The sequence below is a fragment of the Vicia villosa genome, unplaced genomic scaffold, assembly GCF_029867415.1.
Source record: "Vicia villosa cultivar HV-30 ecotype Madison, WI unplaced genomic scaffold, Vvil1.0 ctg.000182F_1_1, whole genome shotgun sequence".
Lineage (NCBI taxonomy): Eukaryota > Viridiplantae > Streptophyta > Magnoliopsida > Fabales > Fabaceae > Vicia > Vicia villosa.
The window spans coordinates 378,041-396,938 of NW_026705057.1; the positions used below are offsets into that span (position 1 = coordinate 378,041).

General features: G+C 32.7%; 1 protein-coding gene and 1 long non-coding RNA gene across 2 annotated transcripts; one reads left to right on the plus strand and one right to left on the minus strand.

The window, feature by feature from the left end:
- Positions 1-2,609: 2,609 nt before the first annotated feature.
- LOC131625054 (uncharacterized) lies at positions 2,610-3,198 on the minus strand. The gene is made up of 2 exons (XR_009290716.1): positions 3,039-3,198; positions 2,610-2,937 (listed from the first exon to the last, which is right to left on the minus strand). It is a non-coding gene; the product is annotated as an uncharacterized LOC131625054 (long non-coding RNA).
- A 9,125-nt stretch (positions 3,199-12,323) lies between these two features.
- On the plus strand, positions 12,324-17,726 carry LOC131625071 (uncharacterized). The gene is made up of 2 exons (XM_058895971.1): positions 12,324-12,657; positions 17,389-17,726. The coding sequence occupies exons 1-2, from the start codon at positions 12,324-12,326 to the stop codon at positions 17,724-17,726; spliced, it is 672 nt and encodes a 223-aa protein (XP_058751954.1).
- The last annotated feature ends 1,172 nt before the right edge of the window (positions 17,727-18,898 follow it).

Here is an 18,898-nt window from a genome sequence, read left to right on the forward strand (position 1 = left end):
TGTGGAAAAACCTATGTCAATTGTATTGATCCACTTTGATAGTATTGTAGCTATTGCAAAAATTATGAACCATTATTATAATGGTAAAAAACGTCAAATTGGAAGAAAGCACAATTTTGTTAGAGATTATATCTCTAGAGGAGTTTTAAGAGTGGATCATGTATGCAATTATAAAAATTTAGCCAATCCTTTGATGAAAAGATTGGCTAGAGAGAAAGACCATAATATATCAAAAAAGGATGGGACTAGTGCATATAGAAAAACAAGTTTCTCATGATGGTAACCCGACCTATACAAATAGAGATCCCAACAAATAAGTTCAATGGATAATAACAAGTTGTGAGTACTATAAGATGATCATGCCAATGTGAATAAGAGAAGCGTGAATCCTGGAGCGATTAGAGGATGCGATGATATAAAATTTTAATGAGATCTATACTCTGTATGAGAGAGTGTCTTGGCTACAAGACTACTCTTTATAGACCCACCTTTGCGATTGTGGAACTTAGGTCGTTCCTATAGAATTTCAAGGCATAACTCCTAGAGGCTTCACTAAACTAAGATACACGTACAGGGTCATTAAAGCACTTTCTATTAAAATACAAATTAAGAAAATATTGTATGCGGGTTTGATGTTTGAGATAAATTTCAAGACATCTAAGTCACTCTTAATGAATTAGAATCCTACTTGCTATGAAAAGGTTCAAGTTGTAAACACATTTGTTTATGCGCAATCTTAAAAATGTTTGACGTTACTTCTGAAACCACTTTTTTAAATTCAAGTGGTAAATGTTGCATGTCCATGTTCTAATATGATGAATTTAAAATTTTTTTAAGTCCCACATTATTAGATTTTCTGTGTGGTTATGTGTTAATTGAAAATAAACTCTAAGTCTCACATTGTTAAGAATACATTCCTTGACTAGCTTACTTCAATATATAAAGAGTACATATGCTTTATTTCAAAACACAACAAAAACTTTTTTTTTTTTGAGTTTTTTATTCCTCGCTCTCATAACTCTGCATTTTTTTAATTGTTGAAGCGCTAAAATCTGCCTCTTTCTTTTATTCTTTGTATTTTTCGAGTATTTTCTTTAATTCAATTTAGAGAATAGTGTTAATTTTTGCTCTTTTGAGTTGAGAAATTATCAAGTATAAATTTTTGGATTCTCTTTAGAGAATTCTTGGAATTTTTATCTGTTTGAGAAATCTTTTTGAGTGGTCAAACGACCATGATCGAGTTCTCCTTGGAGAATTATTGAAATTTCTCTTGGTTTGAGAAATTACCACGACTGGTTGTTATACCAGATTCTAAGGTGGTATTTATACCATATTCGAATGTTCTTAATACCATTATATAGTGTATTTCTAAACCGATTATCTACCATGCAAGTAGTAATCATACAATATAGAAATGTATTGTTTTATCCTGGAGGCGACACGGTAGTCTGACTGCTTTGCATAATTTTGGGAGGTGCGGGGAAACGTCTTAAAGAGAGCTTCCTAGTTTGCGACTCGACCGAATAATTTATTTGGTGGCAAAATTTTCAAAATCATAAAATAACGCAAGATACAAATTATAGTAGTTAAATAACCGGATAAGGGCTCCATGTGAAAATAGAGAAAAGATTAGTGAATGTGATGATTGATTAAAATTTGAAAGATCCTGAGAGATCAATATGAGGGACAAGATCAAATAGACATGGAGGTGAAGTCGATTGCAGATAGAGTCACCGATCATAGATTCACACGAGGTCTATTGGAACATAGACAAGGTCAATTGAAACAAAGACGATTATGGTCAAGTACAGAGAAAAGTAAAGACATCAAAAGACGATGGAGAAAGAAAGAGATATTATCGGAGATCAATAAAGGAAGAGACGAAGCTAGTTTGCATAGAGAAGATAATGAAACGCAGAGAGTAAGAAACTTTTCATATTTATTTTACAGACAATAGTTTTTATGTAAAGACTTACCTTTTTTGTTAAAAAGAATATATTAAAAAATTTAAACAAAATTGATTTAAATTTTTTAAGATTAATAGAGTTTATGAACTATTTAATTGTTTTTAAAAGTATTTTATATACTTAAAAATGTTAACTTTTTAATTTTATACTGTAAATTGGGGAATTTGCAAATTTTTTATGTTTTTTTCTAGTTAGTCATCTTTAACTTTAATAATAAAAATAAGAGTTTGGTGGTTATGCATTGACAGTGTAAAAAAGTTTTACATTGTCCACCAATTAAAATATAACATTCTGCCATGTCATACAAGTTTTTTTAAATTTTCAGTCTGACTTATCCTGATTCATGATCCTCATTAGTTGACAGTGTAAAATTATTTTATACTGTCAGTGCATCACCCTTTTTTCCTAAAAACGATAACATGACGAAAAACATAATAAAACTATAATTTATTAGATTTTTTAGAAAAATATGTACAGGCTAAAAAAATTTCATTCCCAACTTAAACATCAATCTCAAATTAACTTGAATATTTAGCTTTTTTTGTAGCAATATTTCAGTTGCTAGTATAATATTTTCTTGTAGTACTATTTTTTAACTTTTTTTTAAAGACAAATAATAATTATATATTATAACAATGAAAAAAGAGGAATGAATCCAACATAATATAAGTGCGCAAAAATAACACAAAAAGTATAAAAGACTACAGTCGAGAAATCAAGAAAATACAATAAAAATAGAAAAACATAAATACAAACACAAAAAATAATAAAAACTACTACGAATCACCATACTTATAACTTCACCATAAAGAAAAACTCTATTGGGTATGGATAAAAATACAGAATCATGGAGGTGGAATATATCCTGGCATCTTACAGTAGCATTTGGAGTTGTGGATACACTTCATGATCTTAGGTCTTGGACAATTATTGGGACAATCTGAATCTCTAAAACACGTATGTTGGATTGCTGTAATGAAAAAAGATTTTTAGAAAATAATATAACTCAAATGGGATAAAATAACATATATGGTGTAAAGAGAAAATTTGAAAAGAATAAAAATGACTTACCTTCAACATTTGTTGAACTAAGAAATAGGAATAAAAAGATAATTATCACATAAACATACTTAACAATTTGAGTCATATTTCTCCTCTTTGCATGTAAGAAATGATTTTATGACTTTGTAATTTATAAGGCTATTTACTCCCTTATATCAACCGAATAGTTTTTAACGCTTCTTGAGTTATAAAGTACTTCCTAAAAGTATAATCATTATTAAGTGTCCTTTTAATACATCAATATGTTGCATTTGTCCATTTAACACTTCTAGTAAAGAGGTTAAATTAAAAACTTACTAACCATAAGAAAAGATGATATGAGAGGAATAAAAAACAAAGGATGAATTAGGTTTTAATGGGTATATGCATGCTTGAAGTTGTCTACATACATAATAAATATAGCGAAACTTTTCAACTAACTTAGCATCCTACACTAAACATTTGTTTGTTATTTTTGTTGATATATTCTTATCAAACATCTAAAATATGAAATTATATTTATATGAATATATTTACAACACACTATATATAAATATCAAATTATATTAAATATAAAATAAATACAATGGATTAACACACTATACATGAAAATATTTATGACACAGTTGAACATGAATATAAAATTCGAAAGAAATACATTTTATAAAACAGTATAAAATAAATATAAAATAAATATTTAAATAATATGAAAAAAATATTAACTATTCATTTTATTTAAATTTAAATGAGTATATTAATTCATGAATATATATAAATATATTTTATATAAATATATTTAATATAAATATATAATTATTGGAATATAATAATATTCGTATAAAATCTAAAAGTATTATTTAACATTAGAACTATAGTTGAAATAATTGAAATTATTTAACATTAAAACTATAGTTGAAATAATTGAAATAATTGGCATTTTTAATTTTTAATTCATTTTAAATAATGTAGATTATCCACGTTGACTTCTTTTTTCAAATGCCATGTGTTTTATGTTACTGTTTTTTGGTTTTGAATACTAAAAACATAGTATAAAAATATTAAAATATAATTTAATATTTAATATTTAAAATAAATAAAACAAATAAAAATAATTATTGGGAACAAAATATTAACCTTTAAACCAATTAATTATTTTAACTTCAAATATTTTCATAAACAATAATTATTAAATTTAGAATAGACATAAAATATTAACAAACAAAATTGGAGAACAAATTAATCCCCGTCATTTAATTTGAGACTAATTTTGATATTATTTTATGTTTTAAATATTCAAAACCATAAAACAAAAACAAAAACACGTAGCATTTAAAAAAAGTTAATGTTGATAATTTACGTCATTTAAAATAAAATTAAAAATTAATAAAAAAAGTCAACACAATAGTGCCACCTCACTAATATTGTTTACCAAATCCAATGGGGTCAAAATAGGAAAATCCTAAATGAACAAGGATAAAATTTTTGTTTTTTAAGGGTTGTTTTCCAAATTCGTCTCATATGACATGGGCTGGAGGATAGTTCTCTTTCTAAAACTTTTTCTCTGCCTTTTCTCTAAACTTTTGCACCACTTCTCTCCCAAAAATTCAAATAGTTTCACTCCGATGTAGCCTTGGAGTGGGCTGGAGGATTGCCGGTTTACGCCGGTAGTCCGTCTCGGTTCTTTATAAACCCTGTTTAAATAATGGTCTTTCTCTCCTATGTTTATTCAGTCTCTTCTTCCCGGAGTTTGGTTTAGGCGATTCATCATTTTCGGTGGTCTTGTTCAACATGTGTCGACGGCTGTTTCCGGATAGACATGAAAGAAGATTGTGGTTCTGGGTTGGTTTTGTGTTACTGTTTCAGATTCGTTTCAAAACTTTTCAGATCCGATTTTGTTGAATCTAGTTTTGAGAAATGGCTCGCTGGCGGGAGGGTTTTGATGCAACTCGGTTTCGGTTCTTTCATCTCCTTCTCCGAAGTGTTCTTGAGAAATGGCTCGCCAGTTTGTTGATTTATTGTCTCTTGAATTTCTGATTGGTTCTAGATCTGATGAGATTTGCAGGTTTCAAGATTTTGTCTGTCTCAACTGCGTTAGGGAATTTCGGTTTCTTCAGATTGTTGTGGTGTGTGGATTCTAGCTCCGGTTCGAGTTTATCACCCCTACGGTCTTTTTTTTCTGGTTCAGCCGTCTGTGATTGATTTCGGACTGTGTGGTCAGAAATGTCCGTGATTACTTATCACTATTTGTGAGTAAGTTGTTGGTTAATAAAGTTGTTATCGTGTTGGCGGTCGATTTCATTCTCCATTTTCAAAATCTGAGTTTAGTGATTGTGTATTCATATATCATTTTTTTTTGCAATTTGGTTTCGCGCCAAAAGTGGTTCGCTAGATTGTACATATGATATATGGATGTATGTCTCCAATTCTTAATTACTTTAATATTGGGCTAGGCTCTATGTCCCCTCAATATCTTGTATTGCTCTTTTTTATTTTATTGGATTTCTAGTTGAATTAGAAAAAAAGACATGGCGAAAATTAATAATAACCCAATAATCAAATCTTTTTCAAGTCCATAAAATTCTAAAAAAGTCGAATGATTATTAGACCCAATCATATCACATTGAAACATGAAAACTTAATATTTGAAATAAACAAAATGATTTTAGTTATAAATGTGCTATTTTGAATTTGCGAAATTATTACTCTCCAATTAGTCTATAGCACAAGGAAAATGGACTTAGTTTTCGAACTTAGCGTTGAGAAAAAATACATCAAAGAAAAAAAAGAGGAACATAATAAAAACACAAGAGTTTAACGCGGAAATTTCAAAATTTGAGAAAATACCACGATCTTCGTCAAATGACAGCTAGAGAATAATACTATGTAAAAATTATTACAATACATAATTTACTCTCAATCACCTTAAGCCCTCAGTATACCAAACACCTTCCAGAACAAATATTTGACTACATCTCACATCACTCTAAAACAAGAGTATAAGAAAACAAAGAAAGTCAAATACAAGTTTAAAGTGTTTTTGACTGATGCACATTGTAACGAAGAACTTGCATCCTTTATATAATCTTGGAATCCCTTTTCTTTAACAAAACTAAATTATGTGGGACTTCTTTAACATCTATATTTTCATCCAACCCCAACAATCTCCACCTTAATTGAAAATAATATATTAGTTTTCATTGTCTTCACCAACAATGTTACTCCATCATAAAGAATATAGTCATTTGAAATTACACCATTTTTAATAAAATAGAAACATAAACAACAATTGGTGGGATCCGAACCATGTTCTCTTAACTAGTTTTCCCATCAATCATCTATTCCAACCGATAAAACATATGGTACTTTTTATATAAAATATTAAATGCGACGCGTCCAGGAATTATACCTCAGATATTTATTGGTTGAGTGAAAACTTTCTCATAAAATGTATAATTTGTAGTGTTGAGATTAAAAATCAATTATTCGTTAGAATCGGGATTTCATTGAGTATCCCTCCATGGTTAGTATTTTCCTCATAATTTGGACAATGCACGTATTGTAGAAACATTTTTTATTTCATGTTTAAAAATCAAAAGATAAATTATCATTCAAGGATCACTAAGGTGTTTGTTTTGGTTGTAAAGTGGTCGTGCTTACAAAAAAAAATATGATTTTTTATTTTGATTTAAAAAATCTAGAGATAAAATAGCAAAATTTAATTTGGTAAGTCACTATTTTTCAAAAAATATATATCTTTCTTTAATACCACTCTTTCACAATCATTTTTCTTTTGGTGATTTTCATTTGTATGCTTTGATTTTTAATTTTTGATTCATTTATTTTTGTTTAGTCACGAGCATATTCATTTTTTTTATAACAAATTATAACAAAATGATAAAAAGGGCAAAACATGAGAGAAAGAGACAAAGCTATGGTGACTTTGTCGCGTTAAAGTCACCGAAACCTTACCCAAAAAGAAAAGAAATTAGTGAGTTGATCAGAAAAGGAGAAATGGTGGAATTTAAGGAATTCATTGATATGATGGAATAGTTGAGTATTCTCGTAGAAGAAAATAAATGCACTTAGTTCATATTGGAGGGCAATTTAATGAATATATTGGATAGAAGGAGGAGGAACATCATATTTGGAGCAAATAGGGAAAAAGTTGATAAAACGGAAGATGTAAAATATGAAATGAAGTGTTTCATTGAAGAAAGAATCTATGACATTACTAGAAAATTCGATTTTAGGGATCAAATTAGAGACTGAAAAAGGTTAAAAATCAGTCACTAAAATATTCTGTGATCGATTTAGTGACCATTAATTTTTGGCTGAAAAAGTGCTAGTCGCTAAGCTTTTGCGAAGAATTTATTGACCGAATTTAGAGACTGATTTTAATGTTTCTTTCAGTAAAATAAAATTAAAAGTTGTGATACCTAGGAACTCAACTTGTAACCTCCGCGTATTTTAATTAAAACTTGTCAGTACACCACTTAACATTTATTGTTATATTATATATATATATATATATATATATATATATATATATATATATATATATATATATATATATATATATATATATCCATGCTTAAAGTTTTCAATAAATGTAGCGAAACTTTTCAACTAACATAGAGATCCCACACTAAACTATTGTTTGTTATTTTGGTTTATATATTCTTGTTAAATAAATAAAATTAAACATACTAAATTTTAAATTTGATAACTCTGTCACATCCTTTTTTGAAAAATATCCTTCATCCAAGGCTAAGAGCAAGAAAATAGTATGTTAAAATAAGGGGATGGGTGGACGAAGGTGGAAAGGAGGTTCAATAGAAGGTTTGTGGGAGAAAGATGGGACGTGGCGGGAGGAGGAGGGAAGAAGGAGGCGGACTCGGCGGTGACAATTTTTTTCTTCACAGAATTTGGAAGCAAGTGGAAGGCAAGGGATTTGTTGTTTGAATTCAAAGAGATGGGGACATAGATGAAGTGGTTATCATATCTAAAAGGCACAAGCCACGGGCGGCGATACGGGTTTGTGCGGTTCTGGAATGTGGAGGACGAGAAAATGCTGGCCATAAAATTAGATAGTTTGGCCCTTGAAGGTAAGGAGTTGTTCGTGAATTTACCAAGGTTTCAGAGACAACTAAAGAAACCAGTTTAGCAACTATAGAATAAAGATAAGTATGGCAAGGAGGTTCTTAAGGTAAAGAACGGAGGTAAGGTTCATGGCCAAAGTTCAAGGGCATGGATGGATAAACGATCTTTCGTAGAAGTCACTACGAATAGAAAAGCTTCTATTAGACCTGGTGTTGAAGTGCCGGAGAATAAAACAGTGCTCTTTAATTCGGAGAAGGAGGAGTTTAGCCGTTACTGAAAGGCATTTACTGGAGTTATTAAAGATTCAGTAGTAGCTATGAATCTTAAGCAGGTTTTCCATGAAGAGGGTCTCTTTTCTATTAGACTTACGGCTTTGGGTCCTAATCTCTGTATTCTAGAAGACTTGGTGTGTGGTGAGGTGGAGGGATTTATAAAAGATCGGAAAGAGTGGTGGGAGTAATGGTTTAGTTCCATTAGACCACAACAGATGTGGATTCTGAAAGATTTTTATGGCTGAGAGTTTTGGGTATTCAATGTCATGTGTGGGGAGAAAGTTTCTTCAGAGAGCTAGCGAAAATCAGAGGATCTTTCATAAAATGCAACGAGCTTACTTTGGCCCGTTACAGTATGGAAGAAGCAAGGATGTGCATCAAATCTGGGTGGATGGAGGTGATTAACGTAATAGTTAATGTTGTTATTGATAGCGTATCGTACAATATTAGCATCAGAGAAGATCCTTCCATGCTCAAGGAATTGATGCCGGCGATGATAAATTTGCATGAGGAGGGATTAGATTAAGATGATTCACCGGCGGGAGATTACTCAGAAGAGGCGGAGTCAGGAGATCATAGTGGTAGTTTCGAGGAAGAAAAGTTGTTTGAGGAACAAGGGAGGCCGAAAGGGACTGTTCAAGAAGATCCAGGGGCAAAGGAGATTTCACATTCTGATAGCACGGGTGACAACTTGAAACTTTCACATAATAATGAGCACTTTATGTCAAAAGGCAAAAAGGTGGTTTTTGACCTTCACTGCATGGAAAGCGTGTCTGGGAATAAGAAAAAGGATAACGGGGAATTTAATGCTTCTCTCGATAGAACAGAAAATGTGGAAGGAAGTGAAGTAGGGGAAACAGTAGAGAGGACACGTGTCTCTACTAGCAGTCACTCGGGTGGGACCGAAAATGTTGTTTCTCTTAACTATAGCTTCATTGGGAAAGGGTATGTAAAAATCAACATCATTTTGAAAGGTGATTGTTATAACCATGTGAATGTGTATGCTCCGTATAGTGTAATCGAAAGACGATTATTGTGGAGATCTTTGTTGGATAGGAAGACTAAAAGCGGCAATGAGGAATGGTGTGTTATGGGTGATTTTAATGAGATGTTGTATAGGGAGGAGAGAGTAAGGGAAGGCCATTACACTAATAGTAGAGGGATGGCGGATTTCCGAGGATTCATGGAGAGCATGAATTTGTTGGACATACCTTTTGTTGGAGGGAAGTTCACTTGGTTTAAGGACAATGGAAGGGCGATGAGTAAGCTAGATAGGTTCTTGATATCTAGGAAGATGTTGGATGTTTGGGGTGTGGTGGATCAAAGAATTGAGTGTAGATACATTTCAGATCACACTCTAATTCGGCTGAATAACGTGAAGGTTGACTAGGGCCCTAAACTTTTTAGGTTTAATAATGCTTGGTTCAAACATGATCGTTTTAAGACTGTTACTTTATAAGAATGGGGAAAGATGAATGACACCGGTAGGGGAGATTTTGTTTTGTATGAGGAACTTAGACGCTTGAAATTTCGCCTTCATGATTGGAATAGAGAGGTCTTTGGGTGGGTTGATTTAAAAGTTAAAGAGGAAGTGGAAAACCTTAATGTGTTGGATAATCTATTGGTGGATAACAGTGGCGATAATGTGGATATCTTGGTTCAAAGTAGGCGTGAGGTCACAAAGGAGATTTGGCATAATTTAAATGTGAAAGAATGTATGCTTAGATTTAAATCTAGACAACTTTGGTTGAAGGAAGGAGATAAGAATACAAGATTCTTTCACAACACTATCAAGGATAGACAAAGAAGAAATTCTATTACTTCCTTGGAGGGAAGGAGTGGTCGGGTGGAGGGTGTAGCAAACATAAAGAATGAGATGTTTAGTTATTTTCAAGATTTTTTTATAGAGGAGTATTTTGAGAGACCCGTTCCGGATAATTTAAATTTAATTTGTTTGAGTGAGGGCAACGTTGTTTGGTTGGAGAGGCTATTTACGGATGAGGAGGTTAGGGAAGCCGTGTGGGCGTGTGATGGTAACAAAAGTCCCGGTCCGGATGGTTTTTCTCTTTTTTTTTTCAAAGGCAATTGGGAAGTGGTCAAAGGTGATGTGGCTAGACTTGTTTCAGAATTCTTTGAGAAGGCAAGGCTTATGAAAGCGTGTACCTCTTCTTTTATCACTCTTATTCCTAAAGTGAAAAATCCTCAATCGTTGTCCGAATTTAGACCGATTTGTCTCGTCGGTAGCTTGTATAAGATCATTGCAAAACTGTTGGCGGCTAGATTGAAATGTGTAATTGGAAAACTTGTCTCAAAAAATCAAATGGCTTTTGTTCTGGGTAGACACATTTTGGATGGAGTTCTTGTGGTGAATGAGATGTTGGATTTTGTTAAGAGAGATAAAAGAAGTTGTGTAGTGTTAAAAGTTGATTTTATAAAGGCATATGATCGTGTGAGTTGGAATATTTTGAGAAACATTTTGATCCGAATGGGGTTTGGAGCTAGATGGATGAGATGGATGGAATGTTGCATTTTTTCCAATACTATGTTAGTTATTATCAATGGAAGCACCACTAAAGATTTCAAAGTGGAGAAGGGCTTTCGTCAAGGTGATCCGTTGTCTCCTTTTTTATTTGTTTTGGTCATGGAGGTTCTTACGGCTCTAATGAGGAAGGCTAAAGAAATAGGCGAATTCCAGGGTTTTAAGGTGAACGATAATGTGGAAGTTGATATACTTCAATTTGCGGATGACACTATTATATTTTTGGAGGGAGATACCTCTAATTTATGGAGTATGAAAGCCATCTTAAGGGGTTTTGAGTTAATGTCGGGGTTGAGGATAAATTTTCATAAGAGTAATTTTTATGGGATCAACGTTGGAGATTGGTTCTTAGAAGCGGCGTCGACTTTTCTCTCTTGCAAAGTGGGAACTTTTCCATTCAAATTCCTTGGTGTTAAAGTGGGTGGCAATCCGAGGAATCTTTCAATGTGGAAAGATTTAATTTCGTTCTATAGAAAGAGGTTGGCCAGTTGGAAAGGAAGGAATCTTAGTAAAGCGGGTCGTGTGGTTTTGATTAATTCGGTGCTTAATGATATCCCTATATATGCATTATCTTTCTATAAGGCTCCGTCGAAGGTACTTAATGAGATTTGGTCAATTCAAAGCAATTTTCTTTGGGGTGGGGGAGATCTAAAATGGATGATTCATTGGGTGAGGTGGGACACCGTTTGCAAATCAAAAGAGGAAGGAGGATTAGGTGTCAAAAATGTGGAGATCATGAATGCGACATTACTTAGTTAATGGAAGTGGAGGATATTATCCGGAGATGAAGGGGTGTGGCGTGGAATTCTTAAAGCTAGATACAAAAATGTGAAACTAAAAGTGCTAATTAGTGATAAATCCGTGGTGGAAAAGAAAGATTCCATAAGGTAGAGAGACATTTTGCTTTCCGAAAATTACGAGTTATTTCTTAATAATCATTTCGCGGGGGCGGTTGATTGTTATGTGGGGAATGGAGAGGATATACCTTTTTGGTATGCTTGTTGAATGGACCAGCATCCAGTCATGGAAGCGTTCCCGGAAGTGTTCTAGGTGGCAGAAAATCATCACCACGCCATTGCTGATTGCGGCTTTTTTGTGCCTGCAGGTTGGATCTAGGACTGGCAGCGGTTGTTGACAGTGGACAGCGCTGTTCCCAATTTTCTGATGCAGGATTTTGGTCTGCTGTTGCAACAACAGCATCCGCAGGCTGCTGTCAAGGACAGCTTCGCTTGGAGATTGAACACGAACCTTGAGTTCTTGGTTGATTCTTGTTACGATCATTTTAAGGCCAATCTTTCAGGCCCCCCTTTAAATCCGATGTTGGTTAAAGCTTTGAATTCGTTGTGGAAGGTTAAAGTTTCGTCCAAAATTCTGTTTTTTGGTTGGCGCACGATACATAACAGAATGGCAACTAAAGATCAATTGTACAAGAGAGGAATTTTGGTGGATAATAATGACTTAATCTGTATCATGTGTATGACGGAGGAGGAAACTCTAACGCATTTATTTGGGGATTGCGAGGTAGAATTGCACATTTGGAGGAAGGTGTTTGCTTTGATAGGTCATATTCCGGAGTTGTCTTTCGACAATTTTGTTTCGGTTTTCTTCTTTTGTGAAAAAGTGAAGTGTGTAGCCAAGAGGACCATTGTGGAGGTGATTTGGTTAGCTACGGCTTGGTGTTTATGGATGAAGTGTAATGCGATTATTTTCAAGAATGAGCTTTTTAGTTTCAATGAGTGTATGTCGGATATAATCCTTTTCTCTTGGAATTGGCTTCTATCTTTTTAAAACTTAGGGGAGCTATGTAATTTTCATACTTGGAATATTCTACCGCTCGTTTATTTCGAGTAGTAGGAGCTTTCCGGTTGTTTTTGGGCGGAGTATCCCTTGTACCCTTTTTCTAATTCCATTGCCTATATAAAAAAAAGTCCTTTCTTGAAAAATTATTTATTAATCAAACACATGATATTTCTCAACTCCGTTAACTTCTAGATCACATTCCTACTTTTGTAAAAAGTTTACAACTCTAGTAAAATTTTACTTTAGTTCATTTAATTTGCAATAACATAGTTTTGTCAAGTCCGTAGAGTTCTAGAAAGGTCGTGTTAATATTAGACCAATCATATCACATTGGAACATGAAAACTTTATATTTGACATAAACACTTTGATTTTAGTTATAAATGTGTTATTTTAAAATGAGAAATGCTAATCATACACCTGAGTTTACATCAACACCGTATATAAATACGGTTATGTATACTTTTGTTTTTTATTTATAATTTTTTACATGCTTTGAATTTTATGCCAAACTTAAAATGATTAGAAAATTTTACGGTGTAAATACATTGTAACATAATATGGTGTACACATAGCACCACTCTTTTAAAATTGCAAAAAATTATTACTCTCAAAGTAATCTATAGCACAAGGGAAAATGGATTTTGTTTTGGACCTTAGATGTTCACTATAAAAATATTGGCAATTAGACGTGATTTTTTTAATATATGATATTTTTTTACTTGTTTAAATTCATTTGTTACAAGTAGAAGGAAACGAAAGGAATTGGATTGAGTGACTTTGTTACGCGAAATTACGGTAACTTCAGTGCAAACAGTGTAAATAACAAATTATAACAAAATGAAAAAAAGGGCAAAACATGAGAGTGAAAGAGACAAAGCTACGGTGACTTTGTCGCGTTAAAGTCACCGAAACCTTACCCAAAAAGAAAAGGAATTAGTGAGCTGATCAGAAAAGGAGAAATGGTAGAATTTAAGGAATTCATTGATATGATGGAATAGTTGGGTATTCTCGCAATAGAAAATAAATGCACTTGGTTCATATTGGAGGATAATTTAATGAATATATTGGATAGAAGGAGGAACATCGTATAACCAATTGGAGCAAATAGGGAAAAAGTTGATAAAATGGAAGATGTAAAATATGAAATGAAGTGTTTCATTGAAGAAATATTCTATGACATTACTAGAAAATTCGATTTTAGGGATCAAATTAGAGACTGAAAAAGCTTAAAAATCGGTCACTAAAATATTCTGTGATCGATTTAGTGACCATTATTTTTCGGTTGAAAAAGTGCTAGTCGCTAAGCTTTTGCGACGAATTTAATGACCGAATTTAGAGACCGATTTTAATGTTCTTTTTCGTAAAATAAAATTAAAAGTTGTGATACCTAGGAACTGACCTTGTAACCTCAGTGTATTTTAATTGAAACTTGTTAGTACACCGCTTATCATCTATTGTTATATTTTATATTTAAACATATATACATATAGTTTAATATAAATATATTATATGTTTAAACGAAAAAATGAAAATTTTATAAAATTTAAAAATTGAAAGAAAATTAAAATTGAAAGAAAATTAAATTTTTTAGTGACCGATTTAGTGATCTCTTAAAATTGGCTCACGAATATCAAATTTTGGTGGCTAATTCGGTCACTACAGCGGTGACTAAATCGATCACTAAAAATGAATTTTCAAGTAGTGTGAAGCCAGTACCAATAAATCTATTTTATAAGGAAAAGAGTTAAAAAAATATCTATGGAAAAAAGGGAAAGACTAGAGGAAGCTTTTACTTATGTTAAGATCAAAGAAGTGGTGTGGGAAAGTAATGGAAACAAGAGCCCGAAGTCATATATGGATTTAACTTTGGTTTCCTCTAGAAGTCTAGAAGTGTTAAAGAATTTTCCAATGAGATATAATGAAGTTTGTTAATGAATAACATAGCAATGCAAAGCTCCCAAAGGAGATAGCTTATTCTTTTCTAAGACTAAAACAAAAAATAGAAAATCTGCAAGAGTTAAATGAGTATCGACCAATATGCCTACTCGGGTGCTTGTACACAATTATTTGTAGTGTCAAGAATCAAGAGGGGTATTGGGAAGATAGTGCTGATCGTGACTTTACGTGTCTATTAGTCGGGATAACTGCAAGTGCACAGTCGTGTCGTGTAGTTTTAAAAGATATCGAATCCACAGGGACTATAAATCGACCTACCGTTATCTAAAGTTACTATGTAAAGCTAAGGCTAATGATATTTGGGTTTTTTATAAATGGGGAAACTAAAGTCCTAAATCTAAATAAAATATAATAACAAACGGATATCAGTATGTATTTCATCTAACTTAGGTGATCCGAAGGTCCATTGGCTATGGTGTTAATTCAATTAAAGATCTTTATTAATTATATTGATTAAAAGTCCTCCTCTCAAATTGTCGCTCTGTTGATTTAGACTACTATCCTAACTCTTAATGTACGCTTTCGCCATCCCGCGCGGGTATAAAAACACTTTTTGAAAATAAATAAGTTCTAATTAGTTCTAATACGCTTTCGCCATCCTTAAAACTAATGTCCTATGTCTACTATCAAGTTAAATATCTCAAACTTTCGCTCTATTGATTTTAACCTTTAACCGTCTTAAGACCTCAAACTTTCGCTCTATTGATTTTAAGACTTACTAATTAAATTAGACATACAAACCAAAAACAAGTGATATTTAATAAAACATAATTAAGCCAATTTATTTCGGATCCCTTTTGTTAGATTACTTTACATACCGACATCTAAATAAATCAGCCAGACATACTTAAAGAAACAAACATGAAATTATAATTATTAAACATGAAATTATAATTATTAACCATGAACATGCGCATACTTAGATTTGTAATGATAAAACAATATTATAAGAACAAGAAGCTAAAATAATTGCAAATAAATAAACCTGGAAGTAAAGCAGACGAAACAAACTTGAATAAAATTACGAACAAAACAAATCTTGAAACTTGAATGAAGCTTTGAAATAATGTCGGCAAGATTGTGATCCAAGAGTACATAAGTTGTAGGCCTAAAACTAATGGTGTGGTAGTTCCTCAATGTGAGAAACTACCACTTTTACAAAGTGATAATTTATGCCTAAAACTATGAACAGCGCTTCCGCGCCTAAAACTTGGATGATTTCAAATGAATGCTCAGACTCTTTATATAGTGAATGGAAGTGGAAGTTACTTTCAGCATCATGTGAGAAGTAGTGGAGATCATGGCGTGGGAAGTTGAGAAAATATAGGAAGACTTGGTTGGTGGAGTATAGAACGGAGACGTGGGCCTTCAAATTTAAATTATCTTTGAACGAGTCTTGAGACGTGGGTCTCAAAGTGGCTGGATTGTTGGAGACGGACGTCTCCTTCATGTGACGTGTCCTATGAACGTGGGTGAACTTGGGAGACGGACGTCTCCTTTGATGACGTGGCCCTTGGACTTTGGAGACGGGCGTCTCCATGCAATTGGGCCCTTAGACGGTCGTCTCAGCTTCTTCATAATGGGAGCTTCAGCTCCTTCGTGGGCTGGACTTCTAAACTTGGTACATCCTATTTGCACCCCTCACATACTTCAGCACCCCTTTTTCATCTTTTAAGCATAAATAGTAGTGGATTTAGCTCCATTTCTTCTCCTTTTCACAAATAGTCCTCAAAACGAACATAAAACCTAAAACAATGAAAATACCAACATAATACCAACATAAAGCAACATAATTAAGATGAAATAGGGAAATAATATATGTAAATCAAGCCAAATAAACGATACATTTTCGCGTTATCAAGTGCTAAAGAGCAAGTAAGTTTATATAGATTTCTTTAACACCTTCTCATCATTAGTCACTAGAATTACATCTATTAGGATACTTAATTCAATAACTTTTGTTTATAACTTAATAGTACATCAAATGGATGTTAAAATAGTTTTTAAACAGTGACTTAGAAGAAGAAATCTATATGAACCAACTGGAAGAATTTGTGATTCATCGACAATAAAATAAGGTCTGTAAGTTAGATAAGTCTTTGTATGGGATAAAACAAGATCAAATGCAATGGAAAAAAAAGTTTGATAACTTAAAGATATTAAATGGGTACAAAGTGAATGGAAGTGACAATTGCATTTAGTACAACTATCAAAATCGCATTTGCACTATCATATGTCTCTATGTAGACCATTTACTCATATTTGGATTAAACATTCATGTCGTTAATGATGTGAAATCATTGTTGTGCAACAAATTTGATATGAAATACCTTGGAGAGGCTAGCGTGATTCTTATCATCAAGATCATGAGATCTGAGCAAGAAATTTCTTTGGATCAATCACACTATGTGGAAAAAATCTTAAATAATTATAAATACTTTGAGTGTAAATTTGCGAGAACACCATGCGATCCAAGCGTGAAGTTGTTTTAAAACACATGTGAAAGTGTTTGACAAATAGAATATGTGAGCATCATTGGCAGTATTAGCTATGCTACAGATTATACTAGACTTGACATTGCATATGTCGTTGGATTGTTGTGTAGGTTTACTAGTAGACTGAGTAATGAGCATTGGCAAGCTATTGAGTGAGTCACGCGGGACCTTAAAAAGACAATGAATGTTTACATTATCTAAGATTTCTTGCTGTAGTTGAAGGGTACATTGATGCAAATTGGAATTCCTTATCAGATGATTCCAAAGCAACTAGTGGCTATATATTTAATATAGCTGGGGGGCTTGTATCTTGGAAATCAAAGAAACACACTATCTTGGGTCATTTCATGATGGAGTTTCAGATGATAGCATTAGCGAGTGCAAGTGAAGATGCAAGTTGGTTAAGATGCTTGCTAGTTGAGATCTCTTTGTGGGAAAAACCTATGTCAATTGAATTGCTCCACTATGATAGTACCGCGTCTATTGCAAAAATTGTGAACCGTTATTATACTGGTAAAAAAACATCAAATTGGAAGAAAGCACAATTTTGTTAGAGATTATATCTCTAAAGGATTTGTAAGAATGGATCATGTATGCAATGATAAAAATTTAGCAGATCCTTTGATGAAAAGATTAGCTAGAGAGAAAGTCCATAATACATAAAAAAGGATGGGACTAGTGCCTATAAAAAAAATAAGTTTCTCATGATGGTAACCCGAGCTAAATGAATAGAGATCCCAAAAAATAGGTTCAATGGGTAATAACAAGTTGTGAGTAATATGAAATGATCATGCTATTGTGAATAAGAGAAGCATGAATCCTGGAGCAATAAGAGCATGAGATGGTATAAACTCTTAATGAGATCTATACTCTGTACGAGGGAGTATCTAGGCTACAAGACTACTTTTGATATACTCACCTTTGCGATTGTGGAACTTAGGTCGTTTCTAAAGAATTTCAAGGCATAATTCCTAGTGCCTTCACTAAACCGAGATACACGTGCAGAGTCATTAAAGCATGTGCTATTAGAATACAAATTAAGAAAAGGTTATGTGCATGTGCGGGTTTGATGTTTGAGATAGATTTCAAGAAATTTGTGTCACTCTGGTTGAACTAGAATCCTACTTGCTATGCAAAGGTTCAAGTCGTAGACACATTTATTTATGCACAATCTTATAAATGTTTGACATTACTTCTGAAACCACTTTTTTAAATTCATTTTGTTGAGTTTTTCCTTCCTCACTCTAATAACTCTGCATTTTTCGAATTATCGAAGCGCTAACTTCCGCCCCGTTCTTTTACTCGTTGAATTTTTCGAGTACTTTCTTTAATTCTATTTAGAGAATAATGTTAATTTTTCTCCTCGTTTGAGTTGAGAAATTATCAAGTATATTTTTTTGGATTCTCTTTAGAGAAATATTCAAATTTCTATTTGTTTGAGAAATCCTTTTGAGTGGTCAAATGACTATGATCGAATTTTCCTTGGAGAACTATTGAAATTTCTCTTGGTTTGAGAAATTACTACGACTGGTTGTTATACCTGATACTAAGATGGTATTTATACCATATTCGAATGGTCTTAATACCATTAGATGGTGTATTTCAAAATCGATTATCTACCATGCAAGTAATAATTATACAATATAGAAATGCGTTGTCTAATCCTGGAGGCGATACGATAATCCCACTGCTTTGCATAATTTAGGAAAGTTCTGGGAAACGTCTT